The sequence below is a fragment of the Bombina bombina genome, chromosome 2, assembly GCF_027579735.1.
Source record: "Bombina bombina isolate aBomBom1 chromosome 2, aBomBom1.pri, whole genome shotgun sequence".
In the NCBI taxonomy this organism is placed as follows: Eukaryota; Metazoa; Chordata; class Amphibia; order Anura; family Bombinatoridae; genus Bombina; species Bombina bombina.
The window spans coordinates 271344744-271364123 of NC_069500.1; the positions used below are offsets into that span (position 1 = coordinate 271344744).

General features: G+C 36.7%; 1 protein-coding gene across 2 annotated transcripts in view; it reads right to left on the reverse strand.

Annotated features, from left to right (window-relative positions):
* The window catches only part of EPB41L4A (erythrocyte membrane protein band 4.1 like 4A), a 635814-nt gene that overhangs the window by 263892 nt on the left and 352542 nt on the right, over positions 1 to 19380 (reverse strand). For both annotated transcript variants that reach the window (XM_053701541.1, XM_053701542.1), the window contains exon 7: positions 4722 to 4809. In XM_053701541.1, coding sequence (XP_053557516.1) covers positions 4722 to 4809 — 88 coding nt within the window. The remainder of the gene's footprint in view (positions 1 to 4721; positions 4810 to 19380) is intronic.

Genomic DNA, 19380 nt, shown 5'->3' on the forward strand with positions numbered 1-19380 from the left:
GTGCACTATTTGATAATGGATGTATATTGGAAAGTTTCTAAAACTGTATACTCTATTTGAATCATGATTGTTTAATTTTGACTTTAGTATCTCTTTAATTAAATGTCTTTCATCACTGAAACTTGAAACAATTGTTTGAAAAATCCTTTAGACCTGGATAATAGCTGCAATGAGAAAATTATTTTACTACACTTTTACTTATGTGAATTAATTCACAGTAGATTGTAAATGCCACAGAATGGGGAACGTGCTCACTTCTAAATGCATTTTTCCAGAAATATTTAATCAGCTTATAAGGAAACATTTCCAAATTTTAGTTTACTATGAATTATTCTTTCTCTGCTAAATATCAATTTAAATTCACGCTTCTTGCGTTTATCTGTTTGACTAATGATTGCAGAATAATTACTTTCTAAAAGGAAAGAAAAACACAATCTAAGGGCTGGCACGCAGTCTTAGGTGTTAAACTAATTAATTAACTTATTTAAAGCTTAAAAGGTATTTAGCTATAAGAAATGACTATGATTACATAAGCTTTAATTTAATGTAAGGAAAGAGGAGGTGAGAAATATTATATACAAATAATATATACTAAACCTGCTAACTTGATGTATGATTTAAAGGGACGGTGTACAGTAAAATTGGTTTCTTCTTAAAGGGACAGTCTACACCAGAATTGTTATTGCTTAAAAAGTTAGATAATGCCTTTACTATCCATTCCCCAGCTTTGCACAACCAACATTGTTATATTAATATACTTTATAACCTTTAAACCTCCAAATTTTTGCCTGTTTCTAAGCCACTATAGACAGCCTCTTAATCACATGCTTTTTTATTTGCTTTTCACAACAGGGGAGAGCTAGTACCTGTAAGCCATATAGGTAACATTGTGAGCACGTCTGTGAATTGTGGCAGACACTGCACTAATTGGATAAAATACAAGTCAATAGATAATAAATACAAAGTCATGTGATCAGGGGGCTGTCAGAAAAGTATTAGATACAAGGTAATAACAGTGGTAAAATGTGTATTAATATAACTGTGTTGGTTATGCAAAACTGGGGAATGGGTAATAAAGGGATTATCAAAACAACAATTTTGGAGTAGACTGTCCCTTTAATGTGTTTCCAATCATTTGTTATACCAGCTACAGAGTTTAAAGTGATGGTAAACTTAATCATTTTTAGTTACAATATTTTTAAACATAAAGTAAAACATTAGCACTTTCATTCATGAAAGACTTTGTAAATGCTTATTTTTTTTAAGAATTACCCTTTCACGTTTTCAGATATTCCGCCGTTCCTCCGCCCTTAACAGATACTCTATTTCTTTTGCGTCCAAAACCAGGGGAGTTAATATTTACTTGCTGGACGCCAAAGGGGGCACAATACGATTGGCTACAGCCTGAATCGTCACTGAAGTAAGAAATAGAGTATCCGTTAAGAGCGGAGGAACAGCGGAATATCTTAAAACTTGAAAGGGTACTTATAAAAAAATAAAAAAATAAGAGTTTACAAAGCCTTTCATGAAAGTGTGAATGCTTTACTTTATGATTACAAATATTGTAACTTAAAATGATTATGTTTACCATCACTTTAAAATGTATGGGAATTTGTTACCTTTTTCATTTCATTTTCTATTTGAAATAGCTGTTTCTGTTAATTGAAGCCACAACCCAATCAAATGCGCTGAGCTTTCAGAGAGCAGTCCTCATTATTTTCTCTCTTCGATAATTAATCTTTGACTAAAACTCACCAGCATGGAGCAAAATATTTCCAAATCTTTGAGGGCTTTTTTGAGCATTATTTTGAAATGTAGGTGTCTCTCCTTCACATCCAGAACTTTGCATAGAGAGATAAATAACTCTCAAGAAAAAAAAATGTTTTTTTTTCAAAAGTCTTCGAGGGACCTCACGATACTGACAAGACGTATTAGGTCACCTCGCCAGAGCGGAGAGGTTTAGATAATCAAGCCCTTAGAGAGAACACTGCCACTAACATTTTAGTATCTTTCTGTCCCACACCAGAGTGCGATTTCTTCTAAACCTCTTGTTTACATAGCTTGATATACAACTGGCAAAACCATCCATTTCAAATGACAAAATAAAGGTAAATTAGATATTTGTAAACAATGTAATAGACTTCAGCAGGCTAAATAGATCATTGTGAATACATTAAAGGTGAGAAAGAAAAAATTACAATACACCATCCCTTTAAAGTATAGCAAACCGAACAGAATTTAAAAAAACATTAGACAATAAAAATAGCAAAAACAATTCAATATGCATTTATTATTTATTATGCCTGCTTTCTCTGTAATTTACATCTGCAGATGTGCTTTGCATTTACAAAATACTATTAAGTTTTAAATGCTTTTAAAACAAGTGCTTTATATGCGGATACCTTTGCAGTGATATCTACTATGTGTTTAATATGCTACGTGTATGTTATTTTAAGGAGTTTTCTGTTTAAACATGGGTATTCTCTACAGCAGTCAGATTATCTGATAAAAGCAAAAGATTGCAATTTTGAAACAGGACTGTCCTTTTTATAATGGTAGAGTAAGCTAAAATTTGTACTTCAGAATTGCCAATTCATTTTTTAATGTATCATGTTTGTGAAAGCAACTGTGGTAAAATGAGGAATTTTATTCTTAAACATAAAGGGACATGAAAACGTCTAATCAATTCTATCAAGCATTTGATAGAGCACTGTTTAAATGTTAAACTAGTTTTGCATAATAAAATGTTTAAGTTAAAGTTGTATATTTTTATTTTAAACCTAATAGAAAGTATATAATTGTACAGTACACATCTGTGGGATAGAAGTAGAGTTGCCAACCAGCAAGTATTTTATAGGGACATGAAACACATTATTTTTTTTCATGATTCAAATACAGCATACAATGTAAAACAGCAATGCACTATGGGAGCTAGCTGCTAATTGATGGCTGCACATATATACCTTTTGCCATTGGCTCACTTGATGCTATTTTCCAGAAGTGCATTGCTGCTCCTTCTACAAAGAATACAGAGAGCAAATTTGATAATACAAGTAAATTGGACAGTTGTTTAAAATTGTATGTTCTTTCTAAATCATGAGAAAAACCATTTTGGTTTCATGTCCCTTTAAAGTTTAGGTTAAAGGGACGTTAATCACTAAATACATGCTAGATAGAATGATGCATTCAAAGAAAAGATTAGTCCATGAGTAACATGTAGATGTATTTTTTAAAGTTTCATTAGTTGTTTAAAAAGTGACAAAATAAGTGTAAAGTTTTAGTGTCTATACAACACTGGGAGCTGCCATGTTGTAACTTGTGTTACCTTCTCTGCTGTGGCCAATTAGGGACTGTTATAAATAGGTCACTAGAGTGGGCAGCCAATGGTTGTGCTGGATTTAACAGTGTTCTGCACTTCCATTTCTAACAGGAACTGAAAAGCTCACAATTTCAGAATGGAATTACAGGCAAAGAGGACAAAATAAATAATGAAAGTATATTGCAGAGTTGTTTTATATATACAATTTATCATTTTATATTACCATCTCAAAGTGTTTAATGTCCCTTTAATGTAGACAATGAAGAAAAAAGCAAGAAATAAAAGCAAAGTGGAAAGAGTGGTGAAAACTAGCTTTAATTAAACAAATGATCATTTAAAATCTGTTTTAGCAGCTTTAGATTTTGAGTTATGCTGTAGAATTTTTTTATTTCTAAATAAATAATATGATTTTTCTAGATAAATCATTTGATAAACTTTGCACGGAGAGTAGTCCGCCCCCCCACACACTTTTTTTGATCCATTGACTTCTATGGGGGGATAGGTTATCGCATACTCAATATTCTAAATTCGTCTTTTTACACAGGGTTAGTACACAAGTGAAAACTGTTTACTTTCAACTTGTAATACGAGCGCAACCCAATGCGTGCAAAAAGCTTACTTATATCGCAGTTAATGCTAGAGCAGCACCATTAAATAGCGATCCACTTGCAATCTGGCCCACAATCGTCAAAGCCCCTAAAATACTGGTATTTTATTAAGAACATATTAGGTAATGCATATGTAGTGTAATTATTTTGTTCTGCTTCTTTATCCATCCAAGGTTATTGTCCCCTGAGTATTGGCTTATGGTTGTCATATATGATACTAGCATCTGTATCTGAACTCTACAGACTATTATTTATGTTTAAAGGAACAGTCTACACTAAAATTGTCATTGTTTAAAAAGATATATAATGACTTTACTACCCATTACCCAGCTTTGCACAACCAACATTGTTTTATTAATATACTTTATAATATTTAAACCTCTACATTTTTTTCCCTGTTTTTAAGCCACTAAATACAGCCTCTTATCACATGCTTTTTTATTTGCTTTTCACAACAGGGGAGTGCTAGTTCATGTGCACCATATAGATAACATCGCGTTCAAGCCAGGGGAGTTATTTAAGAGTTAGCACAACAAAGCACTAAAATGCAAGTCAATAGATAATAAATAAAAAGTCATGTGATCAGGGGGCTGCCAGAAGATGCTTAGATACAAGGTAATCACAGAGGTAAAAGGTATATTAATATAGCTGTGATGGTTGTGCAAAACTCGGGTATGGGTAATAAAGGGATTATCAATCTTTTAAAACAATAACATTCTATTGTAGACTGTCCCTTTAATATCTGAAATAACATTTTGATCATGTGAAACTGCATATAAAAGGGTAAAACTTACATAAACAGGATGAAGATCAACTCCATACATATCAAGGGATTTGGCAACTCCTAAATAATTTGACTCAGCAACAGCAGGAACCTGGCCCCTGGAAGACACAAAAAAATAATAATATATATGTGTAAAGAATAACACCTCTTACAAGCACAGCCAACAAATGTGTTACAGTTAAGCAATAATTTATTCTGTGTTCAAAAAAATGCATTTTAATTAGCTTCCAATGATTTAACTAGTAAAAACAAAATGTATGCTTCCCAGATAAATTCCTTTCTTTCCTGGCAGGGAGAGTCCACAACTTCATTCATTACTGTTGGGAATATCAACACCTGGCCACCAGGAGGAGGCTATAAATATCCTTTCCACTTCCCCTATCCCCCCAGTTATTCGGCCGAGGGAACAAGGAAAAGCAGGAGATACATTAGGCTATAGAGGTGCCAGAAAAAAAATTATTACGGGACTCTCCCTGCCAGGAAAGAAAGGAATTTATCTGGTAAGCATAAATTTTGTTTTCTTTCCAAAGGCAACTGAATGACTAACAAATGGGAGGGCAAAAAGGAAGGTGGACCCTAAACTGAGGGCACCAAAGCAGGTAACAATTTTCTCCCAAAAGCTGAGTCCTGCAGTCCTGCAAGCGAAAACATCAAATTTATAGAACTTATATACTAGAAAAAGTATGTAAGGAGGACCAGGTAGCCGCCTTACAAATCTGATCCATAGATGCTTCGTTCTTAAAGGCCCAGGAAGAAGAAACTGCTGTGGAATAAGCCGTTATACTCTCAGGAGGCTGTTGTTCAGCCTTCTCATAAGCTAAATATAAAATAAAAATACTTCTCAGCCAGAAAGATAAGGAAGTCGCAGTGGCCTTCTGACCCTTGAGCTTACCAGTATATATAACACAAATAAGGAAGAGGATTGTCTGAAATCCTTAGTAGCCTGAAGATACAATTTTAAGGCAAGTACAACATCCAGATTGAGGAGTAAACGTTCCTTCGAGGAAGAAGGATTAGGACAAAGGGAAGAAACAACAATTTCCTAATTGATGTTGCGATTCAAGACTACCTTAGGAAGGAAACCTAACTTAGTACATAAAACTGCCTTATCGACATGGAAAATTAGGTAAAGCGGATCACACTGTAAATCAGAAATCTCAGAGACTCTGCAAGGCGATAGCCAATAAAAACAAAACCTTTCAGGATAGAAGCTTAAGATCAACAGAATACATAGGCTCAAACGGAGCCTGCTGCAAAACTCGAAGAACAAGGTTGAGGCTCCATTGAGGAGAAACAAGTTTAAACACAGGCCTGACTCTAACCAGAGCCTGAACAAAGGACTGCATGTCAGGAAGATCCGCTAATCTCTTGTGCAGTAAGTGGTGAGATCTAACCCTTCAGAGAACTGGAGGATAGACCCTTTTCTAAACCATCTTAGAGAAAAGACAGAATTCGGGTAACCTTCACCTTGCGCCATGGAAGACTACGTTCCTCACACCAATGAAGGTAAGTTTTCCATACCTTGTGGTATATACAGCGATTGACCGGCTTGCGAGCCTGGATCAAAGTGTCTATCACACTATACGAAAAACCTCTCTTGGATAAGACTAAGCGTTCAATTTCCACGCAGTCATTCTTAGACAATCAAGATTTTGATGTAGGAATAGACCTTGAAGCAGAAGGTCCGCACGTTGAGGTACTCACCACCTCCTAGCTAGTCAACCTGGACCGGAATGAAGTTGTATCTCTCCCAATGCCTGCAGCGAGTTCTGTATGATGATCTCTACGCAGGAGCAAACTTCTGACCAGCCTAAGAGAAAAAATGTGCCTTGTCAAATGGTGCACAATCCAGAGACCGCCCCCAGCTAGGAGAGAAACTGGGCAAAGCTGAATATCAGATGCGTAGCGGTACAGTGGCCCGAGTAGGAAATTTTTCCAAACTGCCTTGCATCAACACGAATAAGCCAAAAACCTTTACACACATGCCCCGGTTGGCAAGGAGCTAAGCAGCACATATAAAATAGCCCCAACTGCTCAAAATAATAACCTTCTAATAAAAGGTATTAAATGTCCCCAGATCACACTGTTAACTGTTTGCTTTAATTTCCCTATAACCTCAGGGGAATGCAGCCCACTAGGCATAATCCCAAAAAGTTAAATAAAGGATTTACCCTCCAGGATCAAAGCTGTGTAGCAGGCACAGCGTCTCAAGGTCTGACAGTCTCACCAAACACATCTGACAGGGACCTGAGGAGAAGGGAAAAACAGTGTAAAACATTAAAGGGACAGTTTACTCAAAAATTTTCTCCCCTTTAATTTGTTCCCAATGATCCATTTTACCTGCTGGAGTGTATTAAATTGTTTACAAGTAGCTCCTTTACCCTTATAATGGCATTTGAAATTGTTAATTTAGCATGTGGTATCCCCACCTATTCTGAAAGTTTGTGGCCGCGCGTACCAGCTATAGATAAGCTTTGTAAACACAGCCAGCAGAAGAAATTACACTCCCAGTTTGATAAAGCAGAGATAAGGTAATAAAATGTTGATTTTCCATTGTTCTTTCAAAGTATTGGTGATTGTTTTAAGAACAGATATAAGATAAAGAAGCAGGTATATGTGCACAATGTGATACAGTAATGAGATCTGATTATACCTACAAGCTCAACCTATTTTATTAGGTTGTGGCTTCAAAACACAAAATCAGAGCTTTAATATACAGAAATACACCTTAAAAAGCTAATTTTCATACATGTTTTACTCTGCAGTTGGTAAAAAAGCAATTGTAAACACATTAAGGGAAAAACGATTTCCCAGGAGGTGTTAGCTTTAATCCTTAGATAGTGGTCAGAGATCGTTCCCTGCGACATCTAGAAGCCAACTTTCACCACAACTCTCACTGAGAGGATTATATGGTTACTCAAACACCCCAGTCCACACTTGAAGGGAAAATACCCATTAATGAACTAAATTTCCATCTAACACTTTCCCTGCCATCCTCCTATAGTGATGAAAGGCAAAGAATGACTGGGGGGGATAGGGGACATGGGAGGGATATTTATAGCCTTTGGCTGGGGTGTCTTTGCCTCCTCCTAGTGGCCAGGTGTTGATATTCCCAACAGTAATGAATGAAGTCTCCAAGCCTTTAGAAAGAAAAGAGATAGGTTAAATATACTTTTTTTTTTTTTTTTTTAAAGGAACATGAAAGTCAATTTATTTTATTTATGTACCAGAAATTATTCAATACACTGCAAAGGTACTAAATACAAAAAATGTTTTTAAAATCATGTAAATCTGTAATTTATTGAATGCTGTGGCCAGCGAATTGGGGGTAGATCTAAACTAGCTCCGGTACATATCAACCAATCACTGTGCAGCATGCAGAAGGGTCAGGGTTCTGCATTCCACAGGATGCACTCCAGTTTCTCTGGGGGTAGTGAAAACCCTACATTGTACAGAGTTACATTACAGAAAAAGCAGACAAAACAAATAATGAAAGTGCACTGCTATTTTTTTAATTATACATAAGTAAACATTCTATGGAGAACAAATTTTGAGTTTATGGTCCCATTAATCATAAAAACTTTATTCCGAAAACAAAAATGACTCAGTATTGACCGGGGTTTTTAAATTATACTGATTACTAAACAATCAACTTTCCAAAATATCAACCAGAGAAAATGTAAACGTTAGAAGCAAGCTTGTGGAAAAAATACTAAAAATATATTAGGTGTACAGACTGTTCCAATTAAGTAACCCTCTACCTTTCTTCAGAAACTGTGATCTTCTATTAATGCTTTCATTTGAAGACAAGTTAAACCATGGATAAGGAGGTTTAGTGGTACCACCAATTTTCTTAAATATTATCACGCTATTATACTTCAGCGTATCCTTGACGGGCATGAGAGAAGGTTAGATAAAGCTTGGGTCACTATAAATTCTAATATAGTGGGTGGGAGTGCTATGTTGGATGTCTCACACAGCCAAACCTTCAATTTCAATAGGGTCTCCACTATACAACCATATATTTAAAACTTGGGATGCCTTTAGGAGAAGATTTGGGGATATGCTCATCCTATTCACCACTATCCCCAATATCATATAATGCAGAATTACAGGGTGGAATGATCCTTAAAGGGGGAACACAGGTAGAAACCAGGGGAAACAGTTCCAATCTATGATCTATTAACAGCTGAAGCCAAGATTGGAATTGCAATCAGTTGCAAACGGCCACTTTCTTTCCTGATTAAAATATGCACAACTACAACACCTTATACAGACCTCTCCATATAGAAGTCATTATTTGCAAGCCCCAACCACTTTTGAGCAATTATGCCTCTTGGAACATCTACCCAGGGGTACTTAAGCCATTGCTAGACAGCTTCTATATCAAAAAGCCCCCACAGTTTGTTAACCATAACAAATTAAATATAAACCTAGAGGACAATGGCAAAAAATATTTAAAGAGGCAGGAATATGTAAAATATTTCATTCATGATTCAGATAGGTCATACAATTTAAAAAAACTTTCAAATTTACTTTTATTATCAAATATGCTTCATTTTCTTGTTATCCTTTGCTGAAGGAAAAGCATTGCACTAATGGCAGCTAGCTGAACACATCTAGTTAGCCAATCACAAGAGACAAATGTGTGCAGGCACCTATCACTAGTGTTGGATATGTGTGTATTCATTTTCAACAATAGATAACAAGTGAACAAAGCACATTTGAAAATAGAATTTACTTTAAAAGTGTCTTAAAATCTCATGCTCTGACATTTCTTGCAAGTTTAATTTTGACATTCCTATCCATTTAAACATACTTGGAAATCCTCCTTTTCACCTTCGGTATTAGAAATGATTCACAAACTCTTAATCAGGTGGTATTTAACACCAACAAGACTTTATCCAATTCTTGGTGGCAGGGCTGTGGAGCAACAGGTTCCCTATCCCATATATGGTGGCAATGACCGTTAATAACTGTCTTTTGGAAGCTAATAGAACAAACTTTTCAATCAGTTTTGGTTCCCACCTTTCTTTGACTCCATTAATTGTTCTTTTCAATTGCCCATGAAAAACACATGTAGTATAAGATTGAGTCTATTTTTAATCAGGCTTAATAGCGCTTAATTACTCATAGCTCAGAAGTGGAAATCCTCACATATCCCATCAGAGAATGGATAGATAAGACCACAGAGCTTCTGTCTTTAGAGTACCACTATTTTAAAATTAAAAAAATTGCCTTTTTCTACTATATTAAATTTTATTGGGAGCAATGACTCTCATCTTCTGGACTTCAATGACCACTGACCTCTAGGCCTATAGACCTGGGAAACAGGTGCCCCTTGTCTCTCTCTTCTTTAAACCCCTCCCCCACCACTCATTTCCTAAACTCACTTATTCTTTATTTCTGTCTCTTTCTTCTTCAGTGTTCCAGCATCTACTTATCCCACACTCTGTGTGGAGGTTGGGTGTGTGTGGAACTCAGAATGCAGGTACAGATACACTGAACAACAAAAGTCTTTTGAAAGATTTACTGAACTATAACTAAGTGGGAGTTTGAATTTAAGATCACAGAAACTGCAAGTTTGAACATAGGCCCAATGCAGAACACTAAACTCCAATACAAAGTTGCTGTCCAGTGGATACTGATACTTGAATTGTTGAATACACCCAATGGTATAAAGGTTGAGACTGTGTGGGGTACCAGGTATGTACAGCAGACACAGCCGGTATAGTAGATACAAAATACTCAGCAGGCACAGGATACCCAACGGGTACTGTTGGTGAGATTGTTACGGGATACCAGGTAGGTACAGCAGGCACAGCCGGTATAATAGATATAAAATACTCAGCAGGCACAGCATACCCAACGGGTACTGTTAATGAGACTGTCACGGAATACCAGGTAGGTACAGCAGGCACAGCCGGTATAGTAGATACAAAATACTCAGCAGGCACAGCATACCCAATGGGTACTGTTAATGAGACTGCCATGGAATACCAGGTAGGTACATATTCAGAAACAAGGCAAGCCTACACAGGTACAAATTAAGTATGCTTGGTCTTTGGAACAAAGTAAGCATACGCAGGTATCAGGTAAGTATGCTTGGCTTTCTTAAACCTGGAGCGCATAAGCAGGTACAAAGTAAGTATGCTTGGTCTCTGGAACAGGGTGAGAATACAAAGGTATCAGGTAAGTATGCTTGGCTATCTGGAACCAGAAGAGTATATGCAGATACAAGCAGGCTTCAGGAACAAGGTACACTTCCAATAACTCAGCCCAAAGTTTTATAGGAACTCCCACTCCAATAGCCTCCAGGTGGGAGTTTGTTCCGGTAATTAGGACATGGCCCCTTTAAATCTAGGCAGAGCACGGCTGACTGCACCTAGAGAGCTACAGCAACAGCTATAGAAGTTGGGTCTTGGCATCCCTCTATGTGGGACGCCGCAACTGAAGACATTACCCTAAGTGTTTACCAAGGTAGGGAGGGAGGGTGGTTTTGACCTGATCATATACCATATCCCTTTAAATAACTGTTAAAACATTTATTTCACTAATAAACCACTACTGCAATACTTTAAGTGCTTGTAAACTTTACAGGTTGTAGAGCCAGGTCAGGAATCTAAGCAATATCTTACATGGACTTTTGATCAATTCTAATGAACATACGGTATAACTCACTTTTTAACGTAGCCGTGACATTCTAATACCCCGTGCTCTGGCCGCCCACTTCACAACTTTTATTTTTTTATTTTTTTGTGAGTGCCATATGGCTAAAGTGCTGATTGGAGAACAGTTAAAAATGTGATCTCACAAAAACAATTTGTTTTGATGTGGGCGGCCTGAGTGCAGGGTATTTAAATTGCAAGGCTACATTAAAAAGTAAGTTATAGCACATCTTCATTAGAATTGATCAATTAAAGTCCATTTAAAATATTGCTTAGATTCTGGACCTTTTTCTAAAACCTGTAAAGTTTGCCATCACTTTAAACTCACCACTTCTAATATGAGCAATCCATTCAAAGTATAGGAAGCACTAAATAAATGTCAGCCATGTTAAGATTCTCTGGTAAACCTTTTTTTACAATCCACTTGCAATACAAGAGTATGCACTATTCTTAGTGCAGGGTCGGTTGCCCTCCACTTAATCTAACCTAATGTCATTAAAAAAAAAAAGAGAGAGAGTAACACAAATAATAATTTTTAGTGAAAACATCAAAATGAACAATGTCAATATATTTTTTATGAGGAAACTATAGAGGAAATAAGTCTATATTTAAATATTAAGTAACATTGCTTCAAATTACAAAGCCGTCAATGAAAGCATTTATTATCTGAGCACATTTTATGTACATAACTTATTAGTTTACTCGAATCATAAACTTGCTCAGTTAAAAATCATTTGTAAAGCTCATTCTTTTCGCCCTAAGCTAGCAGGGGAAACACTTTCAGGTATCTTGTTTTGTCTGCATTCAAATGTAAGAACATAAATGAAAATGTGCTCCTGCGTGGGTGTTACTGCAAAGGCCTCAGGATACACCAAAACCTATTTCCTTTTACAATAGTCATATCGTGTTTCAAATACATTTTGCTGACTCTAGTTACAATGGAATTAAATGAAAATGAGCTGCTGTCTGAGGTGAACACAAGTTTTAAAGCCAATATATGTAAAAACAAACTGTAAATGAGGTTCCTGAGACTGAATATACTAAAGTATTACTATAACATTAATATCTGTTTCTTTTGCCATCTGTACTGTCACCATAAAGGGACGCTGTAATTAATTTTTTTTTTTCCTATAAATCATATGGGGGGGGGGGAAAGCATTTAAAAATGTAAATTTTTTTCCCAGAACAGAAAAATGTTCAGCAAAAGTTGTTTAATTAAAACTGAAAATAATACAGCAGTATTTAATTGTGTACGTCCTACTCCTCCTCACTGGTTGCTAGGTACTTCCTACTAATGCATACTGTCCAGTAGGTACAACTCTCAGAGATATATTAGTATACAGGGGCACACCTCTGATTAACAAGTTGTTGGTTTATTCAGAATATAACTTCTTTTTTTTTTTTTTTTTTTTAAACCTGTATAACACATTTTGAAATGTCTGCATTTATATGATAAAAAGCAATAAAAATGACTACAATGTCCCTTTAAAGGAATTCATAAAGTGATGGTAAAGTTAAAAGAATAACACCTAGATTACGAGTTTTGTATTAGAGGCTGTGCGATGCTAACGAGCAGTTTTCCCTCATCGCTCACTTACATACAGCGCTGGTATTACAAGTTTTCAGAAACCCGTCATTAAAAGACAAGAAGTGAGCGTTGAGCAAAATTTTGCTCCTTACCGCACTCCAATACCAGCGCTGCTTAAGTCAGTGGTGAGCTGGTCGTACGTGCTCGTGCACGATTTTCCTATAGGAATCAACGAGGAGAGCCGGCTAAAAAAAGTCTAACACCTGCCAAAAAGCAGCATAAAACTCCTTAACGCAGCCTCATTGATTCCTATGGGGAAATAAAATTTATGTCTACACCTAACACCCTGACATGAAACCTAATCTTACACTTATTAACCCCTAATCTGCCGCCCACGACATCGCCAACACCTATATTATACTTATTAACCCCTAATCTGCCGCTCCGGACACCGCCGCCACCTACATTATACTTATGAGCCCCTAATCTGCTGCCCCCAACATCGCCGCCACCTACATTATATTTATTAACCCCTAATCTGCCGCCCCCAATGTCACCGCCACCTACCTACACTTATTAACCCCTAATCTGCCGCCCCCAACGTCGCTGCCACTATATTAAAGTTATTAACCCCTAAACCTAAGTCTAACCCTAAACCTAACACCCACTAACTTAAATATAATTTAAATAAATCTAAATAAATATTCCTATCATTACCTAAATTATTCCTATTTAAAACTAAATACTTGTAAAATAAACCCTAAACTAGCTACAATATAACTAATAGTTACATTGTAGCTAGTTTAGGATTTATTTTTATTTTACAGGCAAGTTTGCATTTATTTTAACTAGGTAGAATAGTTATTAAATAGTTATTAACTATTTAATAATTACCTAGCTAAAATAAATACAAATTTACCTGTAAAATAAAACCTAACCTAAGTTACACTAACACCTAACACTACACTATTATTAAATAAATTAACTAAATTAAATACAATTACCTAAATTAAATTAAATTAGCTAAAGTACAAAAAAACAAACACTAAATTACTGAAAATAATAAACAAATTACAGAAATGTAAACTAATTACACCTAATCTAATAGCCCTATTAAAATAAAAAAGCCCCCCAAAATAAAAAAAAACCCAGTACTACCAATAGCCCTTCAAAGGGCCTTTTGCGGGGCATTGCCCCAAAGTAATCAGCTCTTTTACCTGTAAAAAAAAACAACAACAACCCACCACAACAACAACCCACCACCCACACAACCAACCCCCCAAATAAAATACTATCTAAAAAAAACTAAGCTCCCCATTGCCCTAAAAAGGGCATTTGGATGGGCTTTGCCCTTAAAAGGGCAGTTAGCTCTTTTGCCACCCAAACCCTAATCTAAAAAATAAAACCCACCCAATACACCCTTAAAAAAAAACCTAACACTAACCCCCTGAAGATCGACTTACCGGGAGACATCTTCATCCAAGCCGGGCAAAGTGGTCCTCCAAACGGGCAGAAGTCTTCATCCAAGCCGGGCAGAAGTGGTCCTCCAGACGGGCAGAAGTCTTCATCCAGACGGCATCTTCTATCTTCATCCATCCGGCGCGGAACGGGTCCATCTTCAAGACATCCAACGCGGAGCATCCTCTTCTGGCGACGACTAAAACAGAATGAAGGTACCTTTAAGTGACGTCATCCAAGGATTTTTTTCTACCTTAATTCTGATTGGCTGATAGAATTCTATCAGCCAATCGGAATCTAAGGGACACCATCTTGGATGACGTCTCTTAAAGGTACCTTCATTCTGTTTTAGTCGTTGGATGAAGAGGATGCTCCGCGTCGGATGTCTTGAAGATGGACCCACTCGGCGCCGGATGGATGAAGTTAGTGGCTGTTAGGTTTAGGGTTAGACTTAGGTTTATGGGTTAATAACTTTAATATAGTGGCGGCGACGTTGGGGGCGGCAAATTAGGGGTTAATAAATGTAGGTAGGTGGCGGCGATGTTAGGGACGGCAGATTAGGGGTTAATAATATTTAACTAATGTTTGTGAGGCGGGAGTGCGGCGGTTTAGGGGTTAATATGTTTATTATAGTGGCAGCGACGTTGGGGATGGCAGATTAGGGGTTAATAAGTATAGGTAGGTGGCGGCAGATTAGAGGTTAATAAATATAATGTAGGTGTCGGCGATGTTTGGGGCAGCAGATTAGGGGTTCATAAATATAATGTAGGTGGCGGCGGTGTCCAGAGCCGCAAATTAGGGGTTAACATTTTATTTTAGTATTTGCGATGCAGGAGGGCCTCAGTTTAGGGGTTAATAGGTAGTTTATGGGTGTTAGTGTACTTTTTAGCACTTTAGTTATGAGTTTTTTGTTATAGCGTTGTACCATAAAACTCATAACTACTGACTTTTAAATGCGTTAGGGATCTTGACAGGGTAGGCTGCACCTAAATATGTATATCTATTGTAGCACGCTCCCTGCTGTTTGCCTGAAGGACAAACCTGATGAAGCCTTATGGAGAGGGCTGCAATAGAGATACATAGTGCACGTGGACCTGTTCTTATTGCTTACACCACCCGCTTGTCAAAAGAGAAAAGAATGATCATATTGAGAGGTGTTGCTGGGTTATATTAAACAAGCTAGAGAAATTATGTTTTATTACATTAAACAATGCAATTTTACTACAGTGACTAATGGCCCACTGATCTAAACCTCGTAAGTTTGACTGTGGTTTTTTTGCTGACCCTCGCAGGGGCTACACTGGTGGAATTATCATAAAAAAGTGCCAGTCCCTGAGAGTGGCGAGATGTCTCCTATTGAAAATAACCGAGTTCGCTGTTAGCAGTGAGCAGGAGGCGCATTTTAAAAAAGAAATCTTGCAGCCAATATAAATCACATTATGCTTCTTTCTGCATATAGCATCTTACAATCGCCTATATTTTCGTATGCATGTCTTTGTCTATTAGGGTTATTAGCAGCAGCAGATGCACAACCCCGCCAATCACCGGCAGTGTTCAAGTCTAAAGCTACAATGTTTGCAGCTACTGATCTGGACTATATCTATGTGTTTAATCTGTTTGCAAGTTTAACCACACAGAGTTCCTGTGAGTAGTCCAAAAATGACATGCACTAATGATTTTTTTTTTACTGCAAAGTTCCTGAAATAACTGTAAAAGGCAAGACTGTAAATATGAATCACAACAGACAGCAGAATCAATACAGGGCATTCACTTGGGAGTGAGCTTTTCGTGTTTTCTTAGAAAAGGGTCTTTACAGTTATGATAAAAGAATTGACCTGAAAATCATTTTTACATATCTGCAAACGCACTGATGAGAAGAAAAAAAATACGCTTTCAATTAAAAGCCTGTGAATGGTTACAAAGGAAACTAAACGTAGAGAGGGCGAAACATTCTAAAATACAAACTAAAATTCAGGCTATCTAACATCACTGCTGCATTAATTGTTCAGTACTTGTATTTCAGTTGTGATTGCTGAAATTATTTGCACATTTCTTAAATGCAAAATTTGCACATATTTTGGACTAGACTAAATAAATTAAAGGTTACCAATTTCTCTCTAAGGGCCACAAATGTGCCCCCCTCCCCCGAATCTCAAATAAGTTATCATTCTAGTAGTGCTTTTAACAGGAGCAGTAAATACACATAAAGTCTTCTTCTCATATTTGAAATACACAGCTGTGAATTTCAAACATGACTGATATACACATATAAATTCCAGTACAAACAGAAAGAGAAACATTTATCCAGGAACGGACTACAACTCAGTTGCTTGTTCTATTGCCTGGTTACCACCTGGGAGTAGCTTCTTTTAGCCCAATTGTGCTTTTTACAGAGGAGAACTCTCCTGAAGTATATCAGTCTAATACCACTTAACAAGATCAGCCCAACGGCTTTCAGAAACCGGGATTTCAGACTCTCAGAACCCAAGCTGATCCCCATTGCGGAGACAAGTGCACATTTCCCATCTCGGTTCCTAGGTTGGTGGGGGGGGAGAGCGGCCGGCTCCCGTGACCGGATACTGAGAGCAGCTGAGTCCAGCAGATTGCACAAGGAGAAGAAGGATTTACAGCGGAGGAGCCAGCTTAGCTTCATTGCTACACTACAGGTGTGGAGGGTTCAGTCTGCGGTCAAGGGAACTACGCTTGATGGTCTAGTAGTAGTACCAATCCAGAGAAAAGGCATTAGATGATCATCTGTTTGAGGGCCGTGTATGTTTTGGGATTTGCCCACTATATTATGTCCACTCCAGCGGACCTGGAGAGGGGATATGGTATCCCAAGTATATCTTTTTGTATTTAACAGACCTGACGGTAAGCGTCAGAATGATCTGGACAATAATAAGGAACTTTTGTATTCATCATATTAAGTTTGAACAGACAAATGAAGCATTGACACAACTCTCTGTTGACCTGCTAGGCAACTATCTTATGTTGCCGTTACAGTAACCAGGTCTAATTCATTTTGAATGTTAGTTTTCTACATTATGATGTGTTAGCTCATTTAGATATTAAGTTTAGCTTTAGATTTAATTATATTCCTAGTAGAGTGATAACACTAGTAGCCTATATAATACACCTATGAAAGGTTCTCTTATTTTAAAATATCTCCTGGGTTACTATCTGGGTTATCTTCTAGCAAGCGACTCTAGTCCGCTATTGTTACTACAGATGTGGCTAATAGTGCTTAACATTGTACGAACAAGCATAGGATAAAAGGAATGTCTCCCCTATTGATGTCTATAAATTACTTTACAGAAACAATATAACATGTTCAGGGGATTTACATGCATTATATAATAACTATGAAGAACACCTGTCATGCTACTATATAGTTTAAGGTCTGAGAGGGACTTCTGTGTACAAACTTGTTCAGGATTATACCACTATATCGCTCGCTAGGTGAGAAATGTGATACTCTTAGAAGTTTGAGCATGCTTAGTGTAGTTGATATATTAGTATACGCATATGCCTATATAACCAATGCTCACTTATGTATTTTAGAGTATAACTTTCTGTGCGTTCAACTATAATATACTCTCACATTTTAAAGACCGTTTAAGAGATATATATTCATTCCCGCTAGGGGCTATCATTACAAGAATATGGGCATAGGGAATGGCTGTAGAAGTAACATATGTTTGTACCTTGACGCCCTTACATTGTAATAGCTATTAATGGCTCTTAACAAGCAAAGGTTAAAAGGAATGTCTTTTGTATTGATGTCTATAAATTACTATATAGCGTATGTGTTCAGGCTTAGGACTATATTATATATATATGTTTTCAAAAGTATAACACTATAACATGTTTAGAGGTTTTACATGCATTTTATACTAAAGATGAAGAACGCCTGACATTCTATTATATATTTTAAGGTCTGAGAGGGTCTTTTGTGTACAAACTTGTTCAGGGTTATACCATTGTATCGTTCATTGGATGAGAAATGCGATACTTATAGAAGCATGAGCAAACTTAACGTAGTAGATATACTAGTATATGCATATGTTTATACAACCCATGCTCGCATATATATTTTAGAGCATAACTTCCTGTGCGCTCGACTTTAGCATAGTCTCACATTTTAAAGCCTTTTAAGAGATATATTCATTCCCGCTAGAAGCTATCATTACAACAATATGTGCATCGAACTATAGTGTGCACAGGGTCTGTCTATGGAAGTGACATACGTTTGTACCTTGCTGTCTCTACATTGTCATGGTTTTGCATATAGCTCATGTATTTTATTCACTAATTGATATATTTTGAAAGAGATATCAGGAGACATTCACAACAATTAAGCTGTTATTACAGATTATCACTCTAATTTGTAAAAAAGGGCTAGAATATATGTTTCTGATGACTATTGTTATATCGCAGCTTAGAAGAGTTAGCCATGTTGTCTAAAGGCTTAAATTTCAGTTATAAATAAGGTACGGATGTGTGCATAAATTCAAATGAATGAATAGGAAACTTGCATCAGTTCAGAAAGGAGATATTGCCCTATTTCGGGAAGACATTATTAGTGCAGTGTTTGATATGTATTGAATGTCAATTTGTTCTGCATTATTTTGTTTGTAGTATTTTGTCTTTATTGACATATGATGTATGATTATAGTACCTTAATAAAAAGAAAAAAAAAAAAAAGATACACCGGGTATCTTGAGCCATTCCATATGAAATCAACCAATGAAGAGACGCTTTTTTTAACCTCACTTTTTTTTTTTTATTTGGCATACTGAAAGGGCTATCTGAGGAATGAGTCTATGCAAAATTACAGGTCCATATCTTCTGTATTTACAAAATTATCAGGGTGCAAATTTTGTAGTTTTGACCATTCCCCCCCCCCCCCCATCTTGTTAACTTTAACATTCAATATTTCCAGGGTGCCTAAAGATGTAATTCAGGTGTATTTGGAGAGGTCTTGATGAGCTCTTTCAGGTGAGATATTACTTGCC